Here is a 24,431-nt window from a genome sequence, read left to right on the forward strand (position 1 = left end):
AAAAATCACCCAAAAACATGCCTTACCTTCTCGAAAAAATGCAAACAGTCCAGAAATGCCTTGAAATGCAAGTTTATGTCCCACAACATGCTGCCAAGTGAATAATGTGCACTCCTAAATGCTCTAAACATACATAACAGAAAAACAATTTTTTACTATGTGACCGCATGACGCGCAAAACTAAGATTTTAATAAATAATTTCAAGGTTTTTTTCTAAAAGATTTCTAAAAAGCTGTAATTTGATGAGATACACAGAAAAGTAAAAGTTAAAAAAAATTTCACCACCTGATTACATCGCACCCAAAATAAAGATTATAACAAATATTTAAAAAAATATATTTTCAAAAAAAAGTTCATCATATTTTTTCACATGCAAAATTAAGGTTTTTTTTCTCTAAACAAATTTAAAACAAAGTCTCAATGTGCTCAATAATTGATGAGAAACATGCAGAAAAGATAAAAATGTTTTTTCTTTAAATTCCATTATATTTCTCCCTAATCTTAACCATAAAACGGACATACTATATCTCTGCATGTTTATTAATTTTTATATAAAAGCTGTGGTGGATTAAACAAAGCAGGTGATTTGTGTTTAATATAAATCAGAAGAATATGCAAATATATTAAAATATATTTCAAAATTGAATCAGATGGTTCAATATTTTTCAGTGGGTTATTGTGCATCATGTAAACAGATAATTATTGATAATCTGGATTTATAATAATCCCATAAATTGACTGAGGCCTCAGCCATTCCTACCTTGTCAGGGCTATGATATCCTGTTTTCTGAAGAGCCAGAATCGCTGTGCGTAAAGGGTATCCATTTTCTGTGATGGTTTCAAGGAGCTCCCTCTCCTCCTGGCTCAGAGCTGACAGCAACTCTGCTGTGGAGTCAAAATAAACACCCTTGGAGCCACTGGTCCTCAGAACCTGACAATGAAGAAAGGACAGAAATGGCAGCATGTGTTTTGAAATATAACATCCATTTGTTGTAGACACAGAGCAGGAGAATTTACCTGTCTGTGCGTCCTTGTCATGGGTCCAGCAGAGGAGGGTCGTTGCCGCTGCGGTCTAGGGGGAGATGCTGCAGCAATGGTGTTTGGGAAGAACCTTTTCCCCACACTGACCACAGAACTTGGCCTCTTCTTTCTGTTCTTTTGGCCCTGGGGTAAGGGGCTCTTTTGTTGAGACCTTTGTTTCTCTAGTACTCGCGTGGACAGTTTGTCTTCGTGTACGGATGCCAAAGTGACTCTATGTACTTGAGTTGTTTGGGGTGAAGTAGATTTACAGCAGCCTGTAGAAGAATTCACATGCATGTCTTTACCTCTGGAGACTGGGTCTTTGGGCCTAGCACTCCTTGGGTGCTCCCTGCCCCTGGTACGATGTGGTGGGTCTTCAGCAGATGAGTACTCATTATCTCCATAGTCACCATCTTCATCCTCTGAGTCAGGGATCAGGAACTTTACAGTGCGACGGTGCAGCCGACAAGTGTCTGCAGAGCTCAGGCTGTGACTGCGGACCCTAAAGCTCGATGAACAGTGGTCACCACATCTGCTACTGCTCCTGTCACTCTGCTGACAGCTGCTGAACATCATCCAATAGGGGGGGCAAGATGGTGTCTGACAAACAGACTGCTGTCTGCTGCTTAAAATCCATTTCTCCAGGTTGAATTCATACTGTGAACAAAAGGCCAATAAAGTTAAGAAAAATGTTTGGGAACTTTCTTTTTCTCAAATAAAACCATCTGCAACAGCAGTCTAACACAATCTTTGTCCATATTAAAGTAGTATATGAACACAGTGATCTATAGTTAAGGATCAGATGAGTGCAGGTATTTTGGTTTTACACCCCCCGATGTTCATTACTGCAATAAGTCAAACCAGACCCTTAAACTGACGAAGAGATGGAGCAGGGACCACTTAGTACTTTATCTAAATACATACATACATACAAACATAGATACAAACATTGTATATGACTTAAAAATTTTAAAAACCACCGTCAGTACCTTCACATACACCCTAGACCAGGGCTGCCCAAGAAGTAGATCAGGATCAACCAATAGTTTCCAAAGTGAGTGCTGGTAGATCGTTAGCAATTCAAATAAGTGAGTATTAGTGACCATATACTGTTAAGACAGCGGTCCCCAACATTAATGTAGAACGTTTGGTCTCCAAGTGGCGAAGCAGTTTTGAAGGCTTCATTGCAAATCCATATTTTAAGTAGGACTCCGGGAATGTTCTGTCAGATGTCAGGCTTTCTTCTTCTTTGAAGACGTAGGCTCTTCTTCTTGTCTCCTCACTGACTCTTTTACTCTGCGCAAACGAACTTTCCAAAGACGTTTGTTTTTGTGACGCACGCTGACATGCATCAAGTGTGAGTCGTGGGCAGATGCGGCGGAGAGAATCCGGTAATTTTTCAAAATAAAACATCCTTCAGCATCAGATAATAAATAAAACGGAAATAATATAAGTTATGCGTTCTTTCTGTGCGACCCGGTACCAAGTGACCCACGGACCGGTCCGAAGCCGGAGATTGGGGACCACTGCTGTAAGAATGAAATCATATTGTGCCGTAAAGCTACATGAATTAATCAGTGACCCAACATATAAGATGAAAGTATGTCTAGTTTGTATGAATAAAATGTATTTAATATTTCAATGTAGGTAGATCACTTTAGCCTGGTCATTTGAATAGTTGCTCCCAAGCCAAAATGGTTTTGGCACCCTGGCCTAGAGGCTGCAAACCCCATGTTAAAGACCTCTGCCTTAGATCACAATATCAGCCAAGTTAAAATATTAAGAAAGATTTTTTAATACACCAGTTAGTCTGAATTATTAGAGTTATGTTAGAGTTATGCTGAGCTAAGTTTTGATCAGATCTCTGAGTTAGAATGAAAAATGATAGAAGTATTCCGACCTCAGTTTCTCGCAGAATAGGCTGGCAGTCTGGAACAGAGATGTTTGGAGCGGTCACCATTTTTACTTCCGCCTCCAGTGGACCCAGAGTGGTCTGAAAGGGAACGTCCTCCAGAATGTTCATGAAGCAATGTTGTTTTTGGGAATTAAAGATTTGACCCCCTCGTCTCCTGAACCAAATTCTTTGCTGCTTACCACTGAGCTGCACTGCCCTCCGACAACAAGCGAACAACTGCCGTTTAAAACGGAAACCATGAGTCATTCTAATCCTTAATTCTAATCCTTAATTCTAAGCCATGGCCTCTTCTGCAGTCTGAGCGTCACATGTCACATGACAGAAGTGTTTATGATACTGAGACTAGGATTTGACTCTGACCTCCATTATTAAAACTTCTTATACACCTGGTGGAACATTCCAGTCCAGGAACTGGCATTTTGGGGTTTTTTTCTCGTTGAGTTCCAGTATGGAATGTCATTTTTTGATATTACACAATTAAATGCTTCACACAAACTATACATCTGAGTTACAAATTATAAATCAAGATACATAGGGTGTCATTCCTCCATTTGGACTATAGTAGTGACAGTAAGTGCATTTACCTGTGCCTTGAGGAAATATTCAGTTTATCAGTAAGTGACAACACATGTTTTAAATACATTCTGCTTATATAAATGTAGTATGTGCACACCTGTTCTATATATTTCCTGAAGGATTAAAGCTTTAGCTCAAGGCTGTGCACATGGCTGTTTTTCTCATTATGATTATCGTGACCTGTGGGTTCAGCCTCCTCTGTATGGACAAATTCAAATACATTCTGACAGAGCACACATGCTAATCTGGGAGAATTTAGTACAGAGATACACCATTTATTTAAATTTTAAACAATAAACTTAAGAATTCACAAAGGCTCATTAACAGACCTACGAAACCAGAAAAGCATCTGTGAAGTACAAAAGAAAAGCTCTGTGGTGAAAGGAGCACAGATCTAGTTTAATCACATTGTACAGCACAAACGGCATCGAGAGTACAGCAGCACGGTTCAGTCAGAGAGCTCTTAAGCTGTCACGTGACTGAAGAGGTGAGGTGGCAGTTCATATGAAAGGATATGATGTCACTACAGGTGATGGGAGTTTTTGGAGGCAGGGGTTTTAAAGTGATGGGAGTTTTTGGAGGCAGGGGTTTAAAATTACTGTCAAAATTACAAAAAACTACAGCTTTGAGCTGTGACAGAGATGAAAAGTTCATCTGAAAATCTGGGTTTGTTCAATTTCAGTCACAAATTTACAAAATGTTAAAAATGAATTACTTAAAGATTCTATGAGGACTGCAGCGGTTCTGTAAAAGCGAACTTCGTTGAGGGGTAAACATGTAGATACAATTATTAGGCCCAAATTATTATTTCTCAGTGTTTACCAATGGGCATTTCAAAAGGACGATTCTTCTTTTCTAAACATACTAGACTAATTATTTTAAATTTGACTTTGGAATAAAATCCAAGGACACAATTATAAAACTCCGTATATGAAGCAGTATCCCAAACCAAACACAGGTTAACCTGACAATGCCACAGAGGTCAAACTCAGGGTTTTAGCCTCAAGAAGCTCCAAGAATTCCTAAAAGTAACATAAAAGTACAGAGGTAGAAAATGTGCAGATAACTGTGCAGATATTGAACAACTAAAACACGTCTGGTTATATCAGTAGAGTGCTGCAAAAAAATTGACTTTGAGATTGCAGACAAATCCATGTCAGACCAAAGTCTGCCTAAGACAACATGGATGAAGATACAGTAATTTATCCTGGAACATATTGTATGTTTTGATGAGTCATGGATGTTGACGTGTGGCAAACACTCAGAGAACCATTTCATCCAAAGAACACCACCCTCAAAGGGAAACACTTTACATGACCTGGGAATCAAATGAGGACTGCACTGGGGAAAATATCTAAATAAGAGGATTTTTTTTAAAAAGGCACCAGGAAGTCTGGAGCAGATCTGGGTCTTGGTCACTGTATGGGCTTTCAATGCAACAAAAAAACCCAACAGATCACAAGTGGTGCAGAACCACCTCCAGATGGACAAGCTGGATGTTTCAAACTGCCCCCGACTTTCATTTCTCAGGAGTGAATATATAGCCCTGGTCGAGGCATGGATGAGCTTTAAAGATGTACTAAAGCAGAATTGAGCAGGAAACTCCAGAAGGCTTTCCTGGTATTTTTTTAAAACACAAACAAGAAAGTATAAAGGTAATAATCCTGACCATTCTTATGAGTTTGGTAAAACATTATTGACTCTCTGTCTGCAAAGTTAAAAATAAATTAGTCTAGTATGTTCAGAAAGACAGTAAAGAAAAACCTTGCTCCATCTGAAAGCAACTGAGAAATATGTTCAACAAGTTAGGCTTTTATTGAGGGTCATCTTTTTTTTTTCAACTGTATATTCACTAAAGGGGGGGAGAAGTAAAAATTGCTGAAAAGTAACCATTCAGGCTGTTAAAAAAAAAATCATTATTCGGGTATCTGCTGTGTGCTGGTGCATTGCACTTCAAAAACAAAGTTCCCCTATTTTGAGGTCATCTCATACAAACTGCTTAAAAAGGCTACTCAAGCAGGTTAGCTTCACATTTACAGCTGACTTTTACTGTTAGCACCATTATTACAATGGTGGTAAAAGATGAAAACATCAAAATATTGATGTGCTTGTGGAATAGTATGCCCTCACTGACATAAGGCATCATCGACATGGTAAAATCACATCTACACTTTCTAAGTAGCCCATTTTTTGTGTACATTAATGTGATCCCATTGTTCCTTTTTGTCATTTGCTGTGTTTGTCATTCCAGTCCATCACCACATGAAGAAAAAAATAGCTACACATCATTTCATGAATAAAATATCATTATCTTTATATAGATAAAATGGTAACAATCCCCAGAGATTGAAATAGTTTATCAAGGTCCACCATTAGTGTGCACTACAAGAGACTTAACACTGGTGCACAGGACCAAACGTTGGTACATAGTTAGAACTTGTTCGTGATGAAAGAAATCCTAAGAGAACCAGCAACCTTCATTGCATCTGAACACCAACACAGCTTCAGAAAACCCACAGCTGGTTCCCAAGGATTCAGATTATTCTCATGATTTAGGGAGCTCTGGCTTTAGCTGAAATGAGTGACGTGTGGTTCAGTTGTTAGCAGCATCTGCCTGTCGAGGCCAGTTATCTTCCTCAATGCCTGAGTCGTATTCCTCCTCGGCTGTCTGTCTGGGTGGGGCCCTATAACTCAAATTAAAGATGTCAGCAAAAACAATACAGATGCCAGGTCAGGAGTCCGCAAGTCTGATTTCATTCATGTCGCACACTGACCTGATGTATCGAGGTTGGGAATTTCCTTGAACAACATCTTTGTTCAGCTCCACAACTATGATGTCGGAGTGTGGCACCTCAAACATGGGGTCCAGGAGGAGCTTTTCCTATTAAAATATGTTCTGATTATTCAGCCAGGTCCACACAAGACATTTTTTCAAATCAATTTGCAAAAATTGAAAAAAACAAAAATATTAATATTAATCTTTTTGTTTTTTTCAATTTTTGCAAATTAATTTGAACTTGGCAAAAAACCTACACCAAAAAATTAGTCCTTTTTTAACAACAAAAGGTTGGACAATAAGGATAGAAGGGTATTTTATAATACCATTTTATAACGGTTTCTAAAATACTCTAACTGTGCTAATAAGTAATTTTACATACCATGATGGACCGAAGTCCACGAGCTCCAGTTTTCCTCTCCAGGGCCATTCTGGCTATGGCTCTTAAAGCATCCTGAGTCACATTGAGATCACACTGAAACAAAACAAATGTTTTTTAAACAAAACAAATTAATATTGGCAAAAAAATAAAATAATATAAAAACATGTCAAAAATTGAGAGGGTGTTTATCTCCATGACATTATTAGGAAATTGCTCCAGCCCAGATATTTTATTGGTTCATAAAGTATTCTTTACTGATTTTTCCAGATTTCTCTACTTATTCCATCACACTCTAATGAACGCAGAGTTGGACAGACTGTATGTAGTAATTTGATACATAAGATCCTGGATTGTGGCTACAACAAACTGAAGCCGAGTTGTCAGTGACCAACAATTTCCTAAATTATATGGACATATTTTTAATAAGATGTTTGGTGTTGATCATTGAACAGAGTAACAACCCTTTCCATGCGTCTAATTCAGAAACTAATTGGTTTACTCTTTAATGTGTGTGCACCTGTTATACAGTATGTCTCAGTTTCAAGTTATAGAATATGTAGAAGACAGTTTGTAGTATTATTTGTACACGCCATTGTTTGAGCCCTTACTTTGTCCATACTGAACAGAGCCTGGTACTGAGGAACCACAGCGTTGCGTGGTTCGGTGAGGATGCGGACCAGCGTTGGTTCATCCAGACTGTGCAGAGGAACAACAACAGGGAGACGGCCTACAAACTCTGGGATCATTCCAAACTCGATCAGGTCCCGAGCCTCGACGTGCTTCAGAAGTCTGTCTTTCTCCTCAATCTCTGCCACTGCGTCTGTCTCTCCGCTGGTGTTAGCCAAGTCTGCTGCTGCCGCGGCACGGCGACCTTTGCCCTGGTTCAAAGGAGTTCCAAATCCCAAATACTGGAAAAGAGGCAGAGGTGATGAACAACAAGAGTCTGGCAGAACATCTGTCCAATCGTAGATATATTACTGTTAAGTTTACCTTTTCATTCTTTCTTCTGCTGATGATTCTGTCAAGTCCATTAAAAGCACCCGATGCAACGAACAAGATGTTTGTTGTGTCAACCTGCACAGTTTCTCCCCTCAACTTCCTGGAGTTCTTCTCAGGAACGTTAACTATTGTTCCCTCCAACAGTTTGAGCAAACCCTGACACAACAGAAAATAATTAAAAAAACAAACATGACAAGCACAATAGATGCTGCTTCATAAAGCTCTGTTCACTGTCAGTAGGTAAAAGCTGACCTGCTGGACTCCTTCTCCTCCCACATCTCTCAGCTGATGAATTCCAGGAACACTGCCAATCTTATCAACCTCATCCAGAAACACAATACCTGAAAGTACACACAATAGTATGCCAACAGTAGTATAATCCACCGTGGTTTAAAGGTAAAGTGTGATGGAATTATTTTATGTATTTAACAATCAAATCATATGGTCATATTTAACAGGCAATGACAAGTGTGTGGACATGTTACGTCCATATGTTTATTCTAAAGACCCATTTACACTCATTGTATTTATAAATTAGGTATGCTGCTCTTGCTGAATGTTTGACAGGAAATATAATGATAAAACATTAAACGTGTAAGAGGCTTATTGTATACTACATGTGCAAGTCAGGGGTCGTCATTTTTGACAGTAAGCATTGTTTGCGGCTCACCATTTTTTCTCCATAGTGTAAAGAGACGCAGACTGAAGATTTATTCACTTATTAATCAATATTGTTAAACCAAGAGGCAGATGAGCAGATGACTGCCTGCTTTTTTGTAATGTTGTCGGCTCTTATTTCATGTTCTACCAACAAACACGATAAGACACAAACATATGCTGGGAATCTACAGGAATGTTGCACTCGGTCCGTCAACCTACCTTGCTGGGCTTTTTCCACTGAGTAGTTGGCATCCTGGAGCAATTTAGCAATGACCGACTCAATGTCTTCTCCTACATACCCAGCTTGAGTTAATGTGGTGCAGTCACAGATTGCGAAGGGAACGTCTAGGCAACGTGCCAGTGTCTGTGCCAACAGTGTTTTTCCTGCAGAAGTGACAGAAATCATAGTAATTGTCACCAGATCATTACCCACCAGATCCACCATTACAGTAAGGCACATCGTTGAGACAACACTAACCTGAGCCTGTTGGGCCAAGAAGAATTATGTTGCTCTTCTCAAGTTTAATGTCAGTGTTGTTGGAGTCAAGGACCTCTCCACCCCTCTTCTCCTGAGGTGCCTGCTGGCTAGCCTGTTGCTGCATGGACACACCCAGAGCGTTTCCATGAGGACTGATCCCTGCAATCTGCAGCAACTCTGCAAAAACACATGGAGCCACGGGGTTAGGTTTATGATTAGGAAAAAAAAAAAACACCTGCAGAGTTTTCTATTCAAAAGAAATCCAACAGGCATGTAGCTGCTGCTACAATGTAAACAAGCCATTAACTGAGAGAGTTAGGTGTTACTCAATGACAGTTTCTAAGTAAGCCTGGCACGTCAGCATGCAGTTACTAAATAGGAAACACTGGTCTAAGAATACCCAAAGGTACAGATGTGAATGTAGGTCACTGGGGCTCCTTATCTCATTATTTAACCAGTGAAGAATAACGTTTTTTTAAATTTATCTCTGCAAAGAAATGTGTTAATTATAGGTAACTTATTTATAAAAATAATAAAAATGACATCTTCACTAACTCAACGCTCCATTACTGCATTACTATGACACACGTGAAAAGGTAAGTACGGTCTGTACAGTTTGGCATTTGTACAACCCGTATTAATAGAAAGAGTTGTGTTGCTCAGTTCTTACAGTCAGCACCGGCAGAGACAACAGTGACAGTATAAGGAGAACCGATCACTTACTTGTGAATCTGTATTCATCCTCTCTTCTTTTCACCTCTATCTCTACAGAAAGAGGGTGAAAGTACTCACATAAATATCATAATTTACCAAAGTTGTGATGACATTTTTGAACGCAATCGTGGAAAAGTAAAGTGTCTTTACAGTTCATGTACATATATGGTTGAACAAATGCCAAAATCTACAGATTTGAAAGGTCAGAGGTCACTGCTGCAACAGTCTGACACTTATTTATGTGGACTGTTCCTTCAATAGTGTTGAAACTCAGAACCCAAACTGCAGCAATTCTTCACTGTTTCATATTAACCAGTTAGGTTGCAGCTCAAAATTATTTGCCTGGTCAGCATTTAATCGATTGCAATTTACACTGTATCATTTGTTTAAAACACAAATCATACTGTCAACAACACCGATGTGAACTTCAATCTGAACAAAGAAAAACAGAGCATCTCAACTTCACACACACAATTATCAACATTTTTAGACTCATGGTTTGTACCAGAATACATTTAAAAGGAAATGTTATTCATAGCACAATATATTATACCATTTCCTGTCTATGTGGTCTTATTCAGAGAATCACATAGCCACATACATAAAATGTGTCGACTAAAACTGTAAAGACATGGATTTGTTACGGTCGAAGTGAAAAGCCATAATTTACTGATTTAGCATCTCATGAACTACAGAATGGATCTAGGCCAAAGGTCACCCACTATAAAAATGTTATTATCACAACGTTAACATTGTTGGTAACAATTTAAGTTATTGTCAAGGATCTTTTTTTTCTTTTGACCTCAATTTTTTTTATTAAACCCTCAGTGTCAAGAAGACTCCTGTTTTATCATGACACAGCTGCAGGCACTTCTGGTCTGCTCTTTAGCATGCATCTTACAGGAAGTGTCAAGTGCATGACAATTCTCTCCAATCATTTATCACTCTTAATCTTAAGAAAAACCTGCACATCTTAACATGTGAAACTTTCACTTAGGGTTACAATCCTGCTTGGAGATATTGCACATCACTGTTAGTGGAGCTCATAAAGTACACACACACATAATAAACTGACACCAACTACGGTGACTGGCAGAGGCGTCAATTCCAAAACTGCCAAAGTCATCTGTCACTTCTTACTGAGGTTTTAGAACTTAGCGATGTGGTTGTTACAAATGACAGCAGTGTTGGGGGATGGTCTCAGAAAGCATGTAAACACAGGGGTGTTCAAATGTTAGTCAAGTGTAATGTTATGTTAGTTATTGGTAATGTAAGTAGCATTATTTCTTATAGTTTTTGGAATTTAGCAGAAACCAACTAAAAACACATTCTTACCTGTACTGGGACAAAAAATTACAGATGATCTGGAGTTTTTTTATAGACTACTGATTTAAATATTTAAATTAAAAACAGAGCAATAAAGTTTGTAATTTTTTTTAAACTAAGTTTAAGTTGAGACCATATTTGAGCGGCCTTTCCAGGTTTTCTAAGTCTTTCACGTTATATGCATAATAATTTTTTTAAATATACATCACCCACATTGCCCTAATCATTTCTTGTAACAAGACTAGTACTCACCCCGGGGAGTAAGGGAGGGCTGTTTTTCTATCTCCACCTGCTGCCGATTCCCAGTAGGAATGTTGTTGTAGATTCTCTTATAGTGATTGTATACTGCAACTGCTAACACCTTTTTTGCATAGGACTGGCCAACAACAAACTTGTCCAAGTAAGCAAATATCTAGGGGGGAGGAAATTTTTTTTAAGGATAAAGCTTCTTGTTATTTAGAAAAATTTGACTACAACCAAGGCGAATTTGGTTTACCTTCTTTGGGGGTGGGGGAGGTTTCTGCGTAAAAGCCAGTTTGACCGCCTCTGCAGCAGATTCAGGCTCTTTGTTTAGTCCCTTCTTTGAGTCCGTTTCAGACACCACCACGAAAAAATACTGGCATTTCTCACATTTGACAAACCGCGGTGATGCTAAAACCGAACAGAAGAACGAGGTCATATAACGGTTTAAGAATAGTTAACAGCAAGGTTTAAAGAAAAGGAATCATTCAAATGTACAGGAAGATTAAGCTGAAAAATAAACAAAAATATATACATTCTTAAGTTATTTAACAATGTCAACGTGTTGTCTATAGATACAAAAACAAAGCTTTAATCTACTGCATATGGCCTGGATTAATGTTATTTCTAGCTCTTATTTTGCTGCATTACTAACAAATATTACTGTCAGATGCTATTTTTCTTGTTGGAGAAAGAAGATATTTTTATTTGCAGTACCAATACTAAAAGTCACTCATAAATAAACAACAGATTAAACATTTTTCATTTAAGAAAAAAACTCCTAATAACTTACTCTTTACCATAAAGCTAAGCTTCATGTTTTGTTTTCTAGATGTACTTACATACAAAGGTGTCTACATTTGTGCATGGAACTCCACATTTAGGGCAGCAAAGATGATTTCCCCCCTTTCCTGACCCTCCAGGGCTGGAGTGTCTCTTCCCCTCACTGACGCTTTTCTGTATAAAGGGCATCAATTGTCAAACAATACGTTAAATCCATCAACCCTTTCAAGATTAGTGAAATTGTTTGCAATAGACATTTACCTTTCCTCCATCACTCCCACCATCCTTTGTGGTACCATCTTTGGAGGCAAAGCACACTGCAGTCTCCGAAAATGACCTTACCCTCACCTGTGTAGGTGAAGGAATTTCCCAACACCTCTGACGACTCAGGGAAAAGAACTGAATACGAGAGCAGGACAATCCTGGGACAAGAGCAAAATCTCTTTAAATGATTGAAACAGACACTGTTTGTAAAATAATGGTTTGTGAGGTGTTTATAAGACTTTTGATTTTAGTTTTTTATAACACTGACACCAAATAAATTTTACTTCTAGTTTTTCTATGATGTTTTATGACTTTGTGAAAAATGTTCATCCTTGCATAGAATTTCAAACTGCTCTGTAGGAAACGATGAATGATAATTGTTTTGTTCACAGCTGCACACTTACCACTGTTAAGTGTACAATACTGTATGTACACACACAACCTAACATAACATATGCTATCACCTAGAAGCACATCTAGCTTAAATACAGAAGTATTTATTTCACATTCATATCTATGAGCGCTAACACACAGATATGAATGACAGGTGCCATCATATCTCTAGATATGTGTCTGTAAAATCACTAGGTAAAGTGCAGTGAAGCACAGTAGTTGGAAAGTAGGACAAACGATAAACATGCACAATAACAATAAGACGAGGTCAATGTTATAAATACTACTTATAATAACCGTTGTTGAAGTGGTAGTTAATGTGTTGCTGTACATTTTACCTGAAGGCATATGTTTAATTTAAGGGGTTAACCTATGACAAAATCTGAGACAAGATTTTTTTTCCTTAAGGCCATGCAATTCGTAGACCATCGCCTCTGAATGTTTGTGTTTTAGCAGAGGGCTTGGTTTTCTTACTGGGTCACAGGAAACAATGTCAACAGAATTAGAAGAGTGTGTAATTACCTCTGTGTGCAGTATTCAGCAACAACCTAGCAGCTGAAGTACATGGACAGGACATTACTTCTGTTTTGGATGACACCCTGAAAATAAAACTGAGGTTAACATGATAGAAGAGTTTGGGTTTATTTATGTATTTCAATTCTATTAGAAAAGACAACAGTGGGAGCAGCACGGGCAACTTGCGTTTGACCATTGCATAACTCCCACGCCAGTGCTAGCATTTGTAAGTTAGGTTTCAATATATGTCAACCGACCACAGACATTTATACTTTTAACAGTAACTCCACCTTAACCCACCAACGTCCGTTTTTAGGATAAGGTATATGCGTTCAACGGATAAAAAAAACTGTCAGAAAACATATACATCTGGCTTTTGGGACAAATAAACACTGTTAGCCCGAAGCTAAGCCAAGGCCAGATCCGTCAGAAAGAATAACAAACTACTCTGCTCACAGGGCTATCCAGTTCTGTCCAGTGTCCAAGCCGACGATACAATTTATTTTAACAGTTAAAACAGTAAATGACGTAAATAGCTTGTAGGTTGTACTCACAAGGCACGATGAAACCGCAGTATTTGAAACAATCCCCCTCAGAACAACAAATATGCTAACTCACTGTCGCTGTCGAGCTGTTCGGGTTCGAGAGCTTATAGTGTCAAACTACAGGTACTACTGCTATAAAGTTAGACGCACTGACTTCCCTGGGACGAGGTTAACCAAGTGGGACACGACCCACAAATGATGTAACACAAACGCTCGATGCTGTAAATGAGGTCGTTTACATTGCTAGCCAACTAGCGTCAGTTCCGCGTACAGTACTGTGTTAGGGGAGGTCACTGGTTTGGACAACATGGAGGCTCCATTGATGCCTAAGCAGTTTACGACCATCCACACTTTTATAGATCTAGTAACGCAAAGGAGGCGTACACTGAGAGGCGGGGAAGAGGCAAAGACTGGGACCTTCATTCTGCCATCAGGAAATCCTCGAAAAATGTTACTATTTATACTTACTGGCAACACAAATGTACAATTATATAGATCGTCAAAAAGTAGCAAAGGAAATTTACTGTGTGTTATATAAAACCTTTTGGTGGTTTAAAAGGTGATTGTGGGAGACGGATGAGTATTTCTAAGGGTGACACTCATGAAAACAGCTAATTATTTATTATTTATAAAATCTAGATTTATCAATTAAACAAAAATAGAAACTTTCTCTGTCAAAATGAAGCAATTGTGTCTTACAAAAGAACACTGTTAGAATATGTTGGTGTATTTTACACCCGTACTATTTGTGGGAAATAATATTTTGTCGTAGTTGTGCGTGCATTACTCTAAAGTATGAACTGACTTTTTGTGATTCATGTAATGTTTACTGAAGGTTACAACATGGTCAGGTAATGACATGCCTGGTCATAAAAAGTGAAGTCCGAGTTACAAAGTCATTACAGGCAACTTCAACACAGGATGCTGTTACAGTAAATCCTCCACAGTGTAGGTTTAAATAAAAGAAAACACTATTTAAAACACATTTTCTTCTTTTCTTTTCTCAGGGTGCTCGGAGTTTAACCTTGCAGAGTTTTACATGGCTGTTCTCCCACATGAACAAAAGCCTTTTGTTGGGATAGTATGACAGCATAGCCATGATGTCTTTGTTTGACCTTAAATTCAAACCTACATCAAGAGCAATTTCTCTCTTCAAATCAAAGGCATGTGTTATCCTGGTGTCTGTATTTTCAGTAAAATACACAATCCCATCTACGATGAACGCATTCCCTGATTTGGTTGAAGGGTAGGCAGTGTTAATGACAGTCTCCACGGAGAAACTGTCCGTGCTGAGCTTGGCAACCCTCACACTATCATCTATGTCAGATGCAAAAATGACCCAAAGTCCATTTTCATCCACTGCAAACTTAAAGTACGTCTTTGAGTTGGGGAAGAGATATGTCAGGTTGTTGAATTTGCTGTTTGTCATAGACAGTGTGTGTGTCCTCCCAGTCTTCAAGTTCAATCTGAAAAGCAATACGAAAAAAGTATCATATATTTAATTTAGGCTGTCAAACAATAAACAATTTCAATCTCATTAATCAGAGGAAAGTTGTGAATTAATTAATAATAATTGTGATTAACTGAGATAAATCACTATATAAGAAAACGTTTTCATTTTTTCTGTATAAATTTCTGTATATATCTATGAATTACCACCATAAGAAACAGTAAAAAGTTATTCTGAATATTTTTACAAATTAATTACTGTGATGTAATGCTACTTTTGAGACAAACAAAGAAGATCTGAACAGTTAAATCACAGAGGCAACAGAAATCTCCCAGGATCATTAAGGTAAAGTGAGGAACATACTTTTTAAGATTGTTGGTGCCGGCGTTGTGAAAGTAAAATGAGCCCTTGTACACGACATGACCACAACCCTGGTACAGTCTTCGTACATTTATAGTTTTGTTGCTTGCTTTCTGAATTGCCGCCAAATTCTCATATTCTGTTAAAGTTCGACCTGAAAAAAAAAAAAAGTCAGACAAATAAACAGACAAAATGAATTACAACGGTATATTTGACGATAAATTCCTGTCAATACAAATAAATCACCTGAAAAATGATCGGCCAGCCAGTATCGGCTGTCATTCATTCGGGATGCATCTGCCAACCAGGCTCCAAATGTGCTGTTCATTTTCAGAACTTTCTCTGAACACTTTAGAGATTTTATGTTGTACTCTAAAAATAAAAAAAAAAATATATATATTTTTATATTGTGCAGGTGGGTTATCAAAAGGAAACAAAGATAGATGAAAAAAGAGAAACAAACGACAGACAGATGGATCGACAGCAACAGGCTATTTTCTCCTAGACAAGTATGGGTCTCTCTGGCAAGAAAGAAAGAAAAAAAGAAAGAAAGGAGCAAAAAAAATATACTGACCATTTTTATGCCTCCACTCAGTAGTTGGCATATTATCTTTATTATTTTTCTGAGGTGGAATTGAGTCTTCAAAAAAAAAAAGATCATTCAACATTTTGCAATGACCCTAATCCACTGACTGTTAGATAAAAAGTAAACGTAAAGTGCACACATGAAGGTTTCTCACCGCTTCCCCTTTCTGTATTAATAACATTCTCACTGTTCCTCTTCTGAACTATTTCATCAGAATGTGAGGCTGAAACAAAAACAAAGATTGAACGTGTTTTTAATCTAGTCAAATGTCACCTTAGGTGTTTTCAATACTGGTTAGACTTAAAGTTAGGATTAACTTGTCCTTGTTAAGGTTTGTTAGATGAAGCTTGGGTTAGGCTCAACAAAAAAAAAATCAATGTTATTTTAATGGTCTAAGTATGTGTTTTTAATGATGAGTGGCATAAGTATGTTTTGAAATGTATTCATACTTATTAGTATTTTCTTTGGGGCCTTTGTAACGCTGTCACCTCCAGTATCACCGACGTTGTCATCGCTCCTGTCTTCGTGATGTGATTCGGCCTCTAGAGGACAGTATTAAGCACATTTTTGACTTCACACTCCAAGTCAAAGTCATGTGGGTTTTTTTCTAAATTTAAACTTTTGTTTACCAGACTCGGTGTTAGTGCTCTTTATAAACTCAGAAGTCCCCATGTTGTCAGGAGGATAAGGTGTTGTAGTTTCTGCAGGAACAAAAAAACCTAAGTTCGTTCAAGTGCACAAATGATCATTCTAGTATTCTAGTAGTTTTGTTGATACTAATTAATTCTGTTATGAATAATAGGCAGCTTTCATTTTTGTTAATATGAATAAATTAAATAATTCCAAACTTAAAAGATTGAAGATTGAAGACATTTCAATAGAATCAGTAGAATGTAATGATTTAAAAAGTATTTAATGACATGCAAATTAATCCATTTGATTTCACATTAATTTGTGGTATGTTCAGTTTTTACCACTTTGTGTAGGTCTTTCTGTCATCTGTCCATCACCAGCCAAGTCATCACTTTGTTTGTCCTTAGGCAGTGCAGCTGTGGGGTGAAGATGATACATGAAACATTAAATGGATTTATTAATTTTTGTTAATAACTCTTGATGGTTCTAAAAAAAACACCATCATGATAAACAGTAACTACTAAAATCCAGCAACTCTTGAAGCAAGTTATATTAATTCCATCATTGGGATTAAATACAATTTCAATTTCAAATGAAGAGGTTGGCTATAAGGGTGGCTGCTGCGAAACCAGTCCCAGCTGTCATTGGTTACATATATTTAACATTCTAGACTGGTCACCAGTCCATCACAGGGCCACAAGTTGAACCTATTTACACCCACATCTACACCTAAGTCTGGATTTCTTTTCTCAGGAAACCAATCCCAAATCTGCCTGTACACAGTTGAAACCAACACTAGAGACTAAACATATAAGATTGTAGTTTCTTACCTATTTCTATGGTTGTTTCAGAAAACTCACTGCTCCCATCACCTGCCACTGATGTCAGTTCCACAGAATGTGAAGCTATAAATTAAGAGTCACAGCATTATAAGCTGTACATTTATTAGAACGCTATATAACGTTTACTGAATGCTTAGACTTTAAATTGTTTATCTTACTTGGTAATAATATCACTGGTGGCTCTGTGACACTGTCAGCTCTATCTTGATCAAGTGCTTCTGAATATAAAAGACAAATAGTTACAATAATATGTTTGTCATATATTATCCATGGAAATGTTATATGTGTGGTCACTGAAATGTACCGTCTTCTTCTCTCTCTGCCTTTTCAGACAGCAGTTCAGTGTCAGTAACAAGTGTGTTCTCTGCAGGATTTTCCATTGGTGATTCTGTACAATGACAGGACAGAAAAGATCAGGAGGAATAAATAACGTAGTAGTAGTGTACTTTTGTATTTAAATTATTATTCTTTTTACCACTTGTCATTGTGAAACCAGTTGTGGTGACACTTTCACTGAAGGTATTTCTGTTTTGATCCACAATTTCTTCAGCTGATAAGAAAAGATAAGGTGTGTTTTCATGTGTTAAAGTTACTGACAATGATCTCGAGTCTCAGCTGCAACATTCCTTACCTATTATAGGTGTTTCTGTTCTGTCCTCTGTGTCGGAGTCATTCAAATTGTTGGTTTCTTCATCTGAAGTGACTAATTCTAGAAAATTAGTTGGGTTTTTTTCCAATCAGTTAATTTTGCTCCAACTATAAATTCATTTCAGGAAAATGGAGTGAAGTACGTTCTATAGTTATGACTGCATGGACAAAAGCTTTTTATATAATGCTTTAGATTGCTTAAATTAAAAAAATACAAAATGGTAATTTCCTAAGTATGAATATCACTCTATTATTAGATTATAATTATAATTAACTACTCAAAGCTGTTTTTGCATTGATCTACAAAACGGTCTCTGTTTGCGACATTAATCTCACCAGTTTCCTCATTGGAAGTTGTAAACACCTCCGTAGGAGTAATCACATCTCTGTCTTCAACTTCTGAATGTTCTGTTGGTACCACTGAGAAACAGAAACCACACATGTTGAGTAACGTAAACATCTGGGCCAATAATTCATGAACAAGACCCATTTTCACCTACCTGTAAATAGTTCTAAAGGTGCCACTGTTATATTTACTGCCTGAGAATAAGAATTATCTTCATCCACCAAATCAGGTGGAGCTGAATCTGTAGGACACAATGTAAATACCATTGAATTACACACACTAGTCCTATTTTAAATGAATATATTTTAAATAATAAAAATTAGCGTAAGTTATCTGTCTGAAAGATTTTTACCACTAATGGTTATAGCATCAGTTTCATTTCCACTGCTTTTAAAAACATCATCATCATCACCATCGCCAGAGTTTTCAGAAAACAGATCTGGAAAAGGAGACAAAATATAAAATGATTTATATACAGTATTAAAAGAGTGAACTGCTGTCCATTTATAGTTGGAAGCAAAATAAACCTTACCTAATAACAATTTCACTGCTGGGTTGGTGTTGTTATCCATGTTGGTAGTGTTGCTGTTGACCAGCTTTGTACTGGTAGAAATCAGCATAGTATCATTGGTTCTGACCAGTCCTATAATAGTATGGTTCCTGGTGCTGGTATCGCCGATTGTGTTGGTACCATTCGTGTTGTTAACCATTCCTTTGTTGGTAACACTCCACATGCTGGTCTTATTGGTGTTGACTGGCTCAGTGTGGTTGGTAACACTGGTAGTGGTGCTCTTATTTATGGAGTTGGTGCCATTCATGGGGCTGACCAGTCTCATCTGGGTATCATTCAACAGTGTGGTACCACCTGTGGAGCTGACCAGTTTTAGGTTGGTGTCATTGTTGCTGACCAGTCTTTGGTTGGTATCTTTCCACACACTGGTATTATTTAAAGTGTTTGTATAATTCAGTAGATTGGTATTATTTCTAGTGTAGGTGGCATTTACTGTATTGATCGGTCTTGTGATGGTACTATTGGAGGAGTTATTATTATTGGTGGAGACAATACTTTTGTTGGTATCATTTATGGTGTCAGCAATACTGTTGCTGACCAGTAGTGTGTTGGTGCCATTCAGTGTGTTGGTATTACGGGTGTCGGTCGGTCTTATGATGGTACCATTTGTTATGTTGGTATCACTGGTGTTGTCCAGACCTGTGTTGGTGCCATTGGTTGTGTTGGTCCTATGTGCATTGACCAATCTTGTGTTGGATTCATTCATTTTGTGGGTTTTACTGGTGTTGACCAGGCTTGTGGTAGTAGCGTTCATCTTACTCATACTGGTGTGGGACAGTCTTGTGTTTGTGTCATTAGTTGTGTTGGTATTACTGGTGTTGACCAGTCCTGTGTTGGTACTATTTGATTTTTGGGTATTACTGGTGTTGATCGGTGTTATGATGGTACCATTAGTTGTGTTGGTACTGTTAGTTGTGTTAGTATTACTGGTGTTGACCTGTCTTATGATGGTACCATTTGTCTTGTTAGTGTTACTGGTGTTGACCTGTGTTATGATGGTACCGTTTTTTATGTTGGTAATGTTTTTGTTGATCAGCTCTTTATGAGAATCATTCAGAGTCTTTGTATAAACAGTCTTGTCAGATCTTGGCCTGGTTCCATTCAGCATGTTGGTATTGTTTCTGTTGACCAGGCTTGTGTTAGTGGGATTGTTACTGGTACAGGTTGCATTTTTATAATTCAGCAGTGTGCTGGTTGTATTAGTGTTGATCAGTGTTGTGTTGGTTCCATTTGTAGTGTTCCTCAGGCTGGTGATGGTGTAATTATTCATGTCGGTTTCATTAATGTTGTTATGAGAAGATCCCAAATCTAGAAAAGAAAATGATCAGGTTAACCTTTATGACCATGTGTGTGTGTTTTTGCAGCACAACTTGATGGTTTTATATTATTATTGCTCCTCTTGTGTAAAAATCCAATGAGAACTATTTTAATAAAAATGTTGTAAAAAATGTCTTACTCTTAATAGATGAATGACTGGTGGTTTTGTTTTCCACGTTGTTACATGTACAACCAGGACAGGCTGCAGCAGGTGGACCTGGTGGACCCGTTGGTCCAGGGGGACCTTCACATATAAATCATGTAATTACATGTTAGACATTAAAACAGCCAGCTTAAAAGCTTGAAAAAAAACTCAGATAAAACATGATATTTCCAAATAAGTTATTAACGTAAAACATACAGTGATAATTTCTGAAAAGAAAAACAAAATGAATCATGCAATACAAAATGTGGTTGTCCAGGATGAAGTCCCCTGTTCACTTATTGACTTGTTGTTTCTGATTGATCTTGTCGTGTTTTGTATGAATAATCAAATGTATAGAGAGCTACTATTTTCTTCAATGTTCACCCACCTCTACGTCCTCGTTTCCCTTCTGGACCTGGCACACCTTGTGGTCCTGGTAGTCCATCTCGGCCAGGCATACCTGACAAAACAACATACTTTTTTTATGACAAACATACGTTTTAACAATGTACGGAATAAATGAAATAGAAATACATTTTACTATTACTAAGACTAAGCTGTTAGGGCAATAGGGAGCGTGTTCTCACCTGATTATAAAAATTAATAATTTGACCAATATCTCACAATGAGCTCCTTTAAAAAATAATAATTAATAATAATAATTTTGCTGACTAAAATGCCATGTTGAATTTTAAGTTAACTTTACCAAGTTGTATTTTCACTTCACACTGAACTTTATAGAAATTATAGAATTATTTAAGAAAGAATTTTACCTGGTGGTCCAGGTGGACCTAGAGGAAAAATAAATACATAAATGCAATGTTAATTAAACCAGTCACCAAAAGAATTAGTACACAACAATCTGTTATTTTGAAATGCACCTGTTAAACAAACGCCCTTGTTGCTGGCACAAAGGTCAATCAGGGTTTTGACCTGAAATAATGAAAAAAGACAGACAAACATTCAATAATCTTTAAATAAAACAATAATCGTTAAACCATTTATGAACGCTGTCATTCATTTTTCAACAACCACAAAAATTTGCACCACAATGTGTTTCTGATATTGAGTGATAAACAATAAGAACTGTAAATGTTTCAGTTTGGCTGTACGTGTGGGAAACCCTGCTGTGGTTCCTACGAACATGAGTCAATTTGTCCTGAGGGAGATAATTAAGCCCAACCCAAATCCTAAATTACTCTCAGCACCAGGGTTCTCATTATTATCTAGAAAACCGCTCAGACATTTAGCTCCTGCGCTGGGAAACATGTCATTTTGTTCACTGTGCTAATGGAATGGAAAACAAGAAAGACATTCTTTAATGCTGTTACAGACACTATTTCCTCAACAGCAGCACTAGTGTTCTGCAATTTATAAAGTGTTAACAAAAAAAAACACAAACCCACAAATGTTACTCTGCCTTACCTTTAACAGACATTATTTATCAACTCATTATCTAAGCACAGTTTCCAATGCTACTGTAAATGAATTAAATATTTAGAATGAGTATATGTGATTGCATATGAATCATGAAGGATAGAAAGTGGCCATTACAGACCAGATATGCAGTGTAAGTATAAGATCTACAATCTAAAATACAATCATTATTTTTTGACATTTTTTGGAACACAATGTATTTATTGTTGTTGTTATTATTATTATTATTATAAAAATATTTTTGTTTACTATGTTTACTAGGGAGTGAAATGCACTTAATAATTGTTAAGTTACCAGTGTTACCTACAAACATAAAACCAACAAATCTCTTTTACAAACTTCTTCAAGTTTAGTGAAAGTAGTTAACAAATAACTAGTCAAAGTTATATCATTAGGTAATATTTTTAGCAAAGCTTCCCCAACATTACCTATGTGGACAGAATTTTAAGTTTCACGCTCAAAGGAAAAATCTAGATTTCTAATGATGTTGGAGGAGTTGGGAGAGAAGAAGGTTACAGCCATGCTCCACTACTCAAGGTAATTTATACTGGAAACAGTTGTGGAAAAACAGACTCTATTCTAATCAGTGCAGCAGACTCCTGAATTCTTTGCATTAATAGAACAGTCCTGGTAAAAGAAGTCAGAGCTAAATAAGAAATCAGTTCCTTCCCATTTTGTTTTAAGTCATTAAAATAAAATAAAAATAAGATAAATGTTATAAATGTTTAAAATGCTAATGGATTACACACACTCCAAAGAGACAACTTTTAGTCATTACTGGTGTCTTACAGGGACCATGGAGTAGGACATCATCATCAGCATGTCCTTGTTGTCGTCATCTTCTCCTTCATGGCTTCTTCTGCTGCGATGTGGCATGCTCAGTTCTGGTTCGTCGTCAGGGTCAGAGGACAAGACCCCCATCTCTACCCTGTAGTTCATCTCATGCACCTGAGCATCCAACCTCGCAATCTCCCCCATCATCTGTGTCTGTCTCACCAGCAGAAACAGAACGGCTGCTGAGGTAATGATCAAAAGCAGGCTCATCCCCACCAGCAGCATCCTCAACAAGAGATATCTTCTACTTTCCTCCGTCATACTGTATCGGTTGCTTGTAAACTGATTGTCTGCTGCACACTGATGTGGGCTCCGAAATTCACAAGCACATATCTGAACACCTGCCAATAGATGACACATGAGTGGGAAAACAAGGCTGCAGCGATTGGACAGGCATGAACATGTCAGGATCTGTCTGTGAAACGACTGGAGAAACCACATGACGAGTTGCACAACATCAAGCATCTGGGAAACAGTTAGAGCAAAGTCTGCCGTCTGTCTTCATTTAGAAGCAGTTAATGGACATATTTTCCAGAGTGACTGTTTCCCATCTTTGTAGTGTTCTTCTTCTCTTCTTTATCTTCTTGATATTGTCACCAGTCTGTTCCACACCAAATTACATGGAAGTGGAATAAATAAGAAAAGGACAAAGTCGTCTTTCTTTGGGTTCACAAAAGCCCTTTCAGAAAACTTTCTGTGAAGTGTGTGTACACATGAGGGAGAGAGAGAGAGACAGAGAGAGAGACAGAGAGAGAGAGCGAGAGAGAGAGTGTGTGTGTGTGTGGAGACAAACCTGTGTGTACACTGTCACGTCATGGGGACCAGGTGCGTTGTGGAAACAAATAAAATAAAAAAAACTTCATGAGTCACACAGGTTAACGACTCAGTGTGGTGATGCTGGAGTCACTAAAAATCAATTTTAATTCATGTCATCAAGTATTTTCATGCCCCTGAAACGACAAAAAACACAGATGTTATTTTGGAATTGCTGTCATTTTTGGCTCTTGCACAATTTGTTTTTTGTCTCTTTTTGGCCATAGATTTTTGACATTTTTGAATGTCGGACCTAGTTGTTTATTTCTTTAAATTGTTTTTTAGCATTTTCACTGTTTTACAAAAAACCTACAGTCTTTGTGGAGACCAGGTTCTCATTTCTTAGTCTCTGGTTAAAGTTAAAATGAAAAGTACATTGCATGAAAGATTAGGTATGGGATGGATGCAGTATGGGTAATGTGCCACATCAGGGCAACTTTATGTTTAAAAAGTCCTCCCAAAACAAAACAAAAATGTGTGTTTACGTGTCTTTATGTCCTGATTAGTCCTGGACCAGTTCTGATATTGTCAGTAATTTCAAGTCTTGATGAGGACCAAAAACATAACACTAGTAAGAGTTAGCATTACAATGTTAATTGTCATTACTTTAAGTAAAACAGGGTCTTTTATAGATTTGTCAGTTCAATACAAAATAATAGGCTCTGACATAGGTTTTGCTGTTTCTCTATGATGAACATTTTGCAAATAATACATTGTAGATGCTTGTTTTGTGCTTCCTTTAAGATCGAACAAATGAATCTTGGGTAACCCCCCACACCCCAACTGAACCTCTAGTTGTGAGAACAGCATCTTGTTAAACAGAACACAGCCCATTTAAAAGGGCTTTTTCTGAAGGACAGC

General features: G+C 37.5%; 3 protein-coding genes across 9 annotated transcripts; all 3 read right to left on the reverse strand.

Moving 5' to 3' along the window:
- Positions 1-6: 6 nt before the first annotated feature.
- Positions 7-2,784, reverse strand: LOC103380499 (uncharacterized). The gene is made up of 3 exons (XM_017032876.2): positions 2,011-2,784; positions 1,019-1,678; positions 7-932 (listed from the first exon to the last, which is right to left on the reverse strand). Exons 1-3 carry the CDS (start codon positions 2,125-2,127, stop codon positions 675-677), a joined length of 1,035 nt encoding a protein of 344 aa, XP_016888365.1. The 5' UTR covers positions 2,128-2,784; the 3' UTR covers positions 7-674.
- A 2,110-nt stretch (positions 2,785-4,894) lies between these two features.
- Positions 4,895-13,922, reverse strand: LOC103380491 (caseinolytic mitochondrial matrix peptidase chaperone subunit X). Of its 2 annotated transcripts, XM_008312501.3 has the most exons (15): positions 13,598-13,922; positions 13,050-13,126; positions 12,132-12,292; positions 11,930-12,044; positions 11,344-11,498; positions 11,100-11,259; positions 9,531-9,572; positions 8,808-8,984; positions 8,549-8,713; positions 7,922-8,010; positions 7,661-7,825; positions 7,279-7,578; positions 6,671-6,763; positions 6,287-6,393; positions 4,895-6,196 (listed from the first exon to the last, which is right to left on the reverse strand). In XM_008312501.3, exons 2-15 carry the CDS (start codon positions 13,102-13,104, stop codon positions 6,106-6,108), a joined length of 1,875 nt encoding a protein of 624 aa, XP_008310723.1. In that variant the 5' UTR covers positions 13,105-13,126; positions 13,598-13,922; the 3' UTR covers positions 4,895-6,105. The 2 variants fall into 2 exon arrangements, with proteins under 2 accessions (XP_008310723.1, XP_008310724.1); XM_008312502.3 differs by lacking the exon at positions 9,531-9,572.
- A 471-nt stretch (positions 13,923-14,393) lies between these two features.
- LOC103380490 (probable serine/threonine-protein kinase DDB_G0282963) lies at positions 14,394-23,686 on the reverse strand. 6 transcript variants are annotated; one of them, XM_025056390.1, is made up of 23 exons: positions 23,551-23,686; positions 22,713-22,910; positions 21,368-21,419; positions 21,260-21,277; positions 20,875-20,946; positions 20,481-20,585; positions 18,986-20,332; positions 18,806-18,892; positions 18,608-18,694; positions 18,444-18,527; positions 18,091-18,168; positions 17,935-18,009; positions 17,764-17,847; positions 17,618-17,677; positions 17,448-17,522; positions 16,959-17,033; positions 16,614-16,685; positions 16,434-16,526; positions 16,139-16,207; positions 15,973-16,038; positions 15,645-15,770; positions 15,402-15,552; positions 14,394-15,054 (listed from the first exon to the last, which is right to left on the reverse strand). In XM_025056390.1, the coding sequence occupies exons 2-23, from the start codon at positions 22,902-22,904 to the stop codon at positions 14,592-14,594; spliced, it is 3,531 nt and encodes a 1,176-aa protein (XP_024912158.1). In that variant the 5' UTR covers positions 22,905-22,910; positions 23,551-23,686; the 3' UTR covers positions 14,394-14,591. The 6 variants fall into 6 exon arrangements, with proteins under 6 accessions (XP_024912158.1, XP_024912153.1, XP_024912157.1 ...); XM_025056385.1 differs by having other exon boundaries at positions 22,713-23,358; positions 23,551-23,681; XM_025056389.1 differs by having other exon boundaries at positions 22,713-23,098; positions 23,551-23,671.
- Positions 23,687-24,431: the final 745 nt, after the last annotated feature.

This window comes from Cynoglossus semilaevis, chromosome 6, assembly GCF_000523025.1.
Source record: "Cynoglossus semilaevis isolate Cse_v1.0 chromosome 6, Cse_v1.0, whole genome shotgun sequence".
NCBI lineage: Eukaryota > Metazoa > Chordata > Actinopteri > Pleuronectiformes > Cynoglossidae > Cynoglossus > Cynoglossus semilaevis.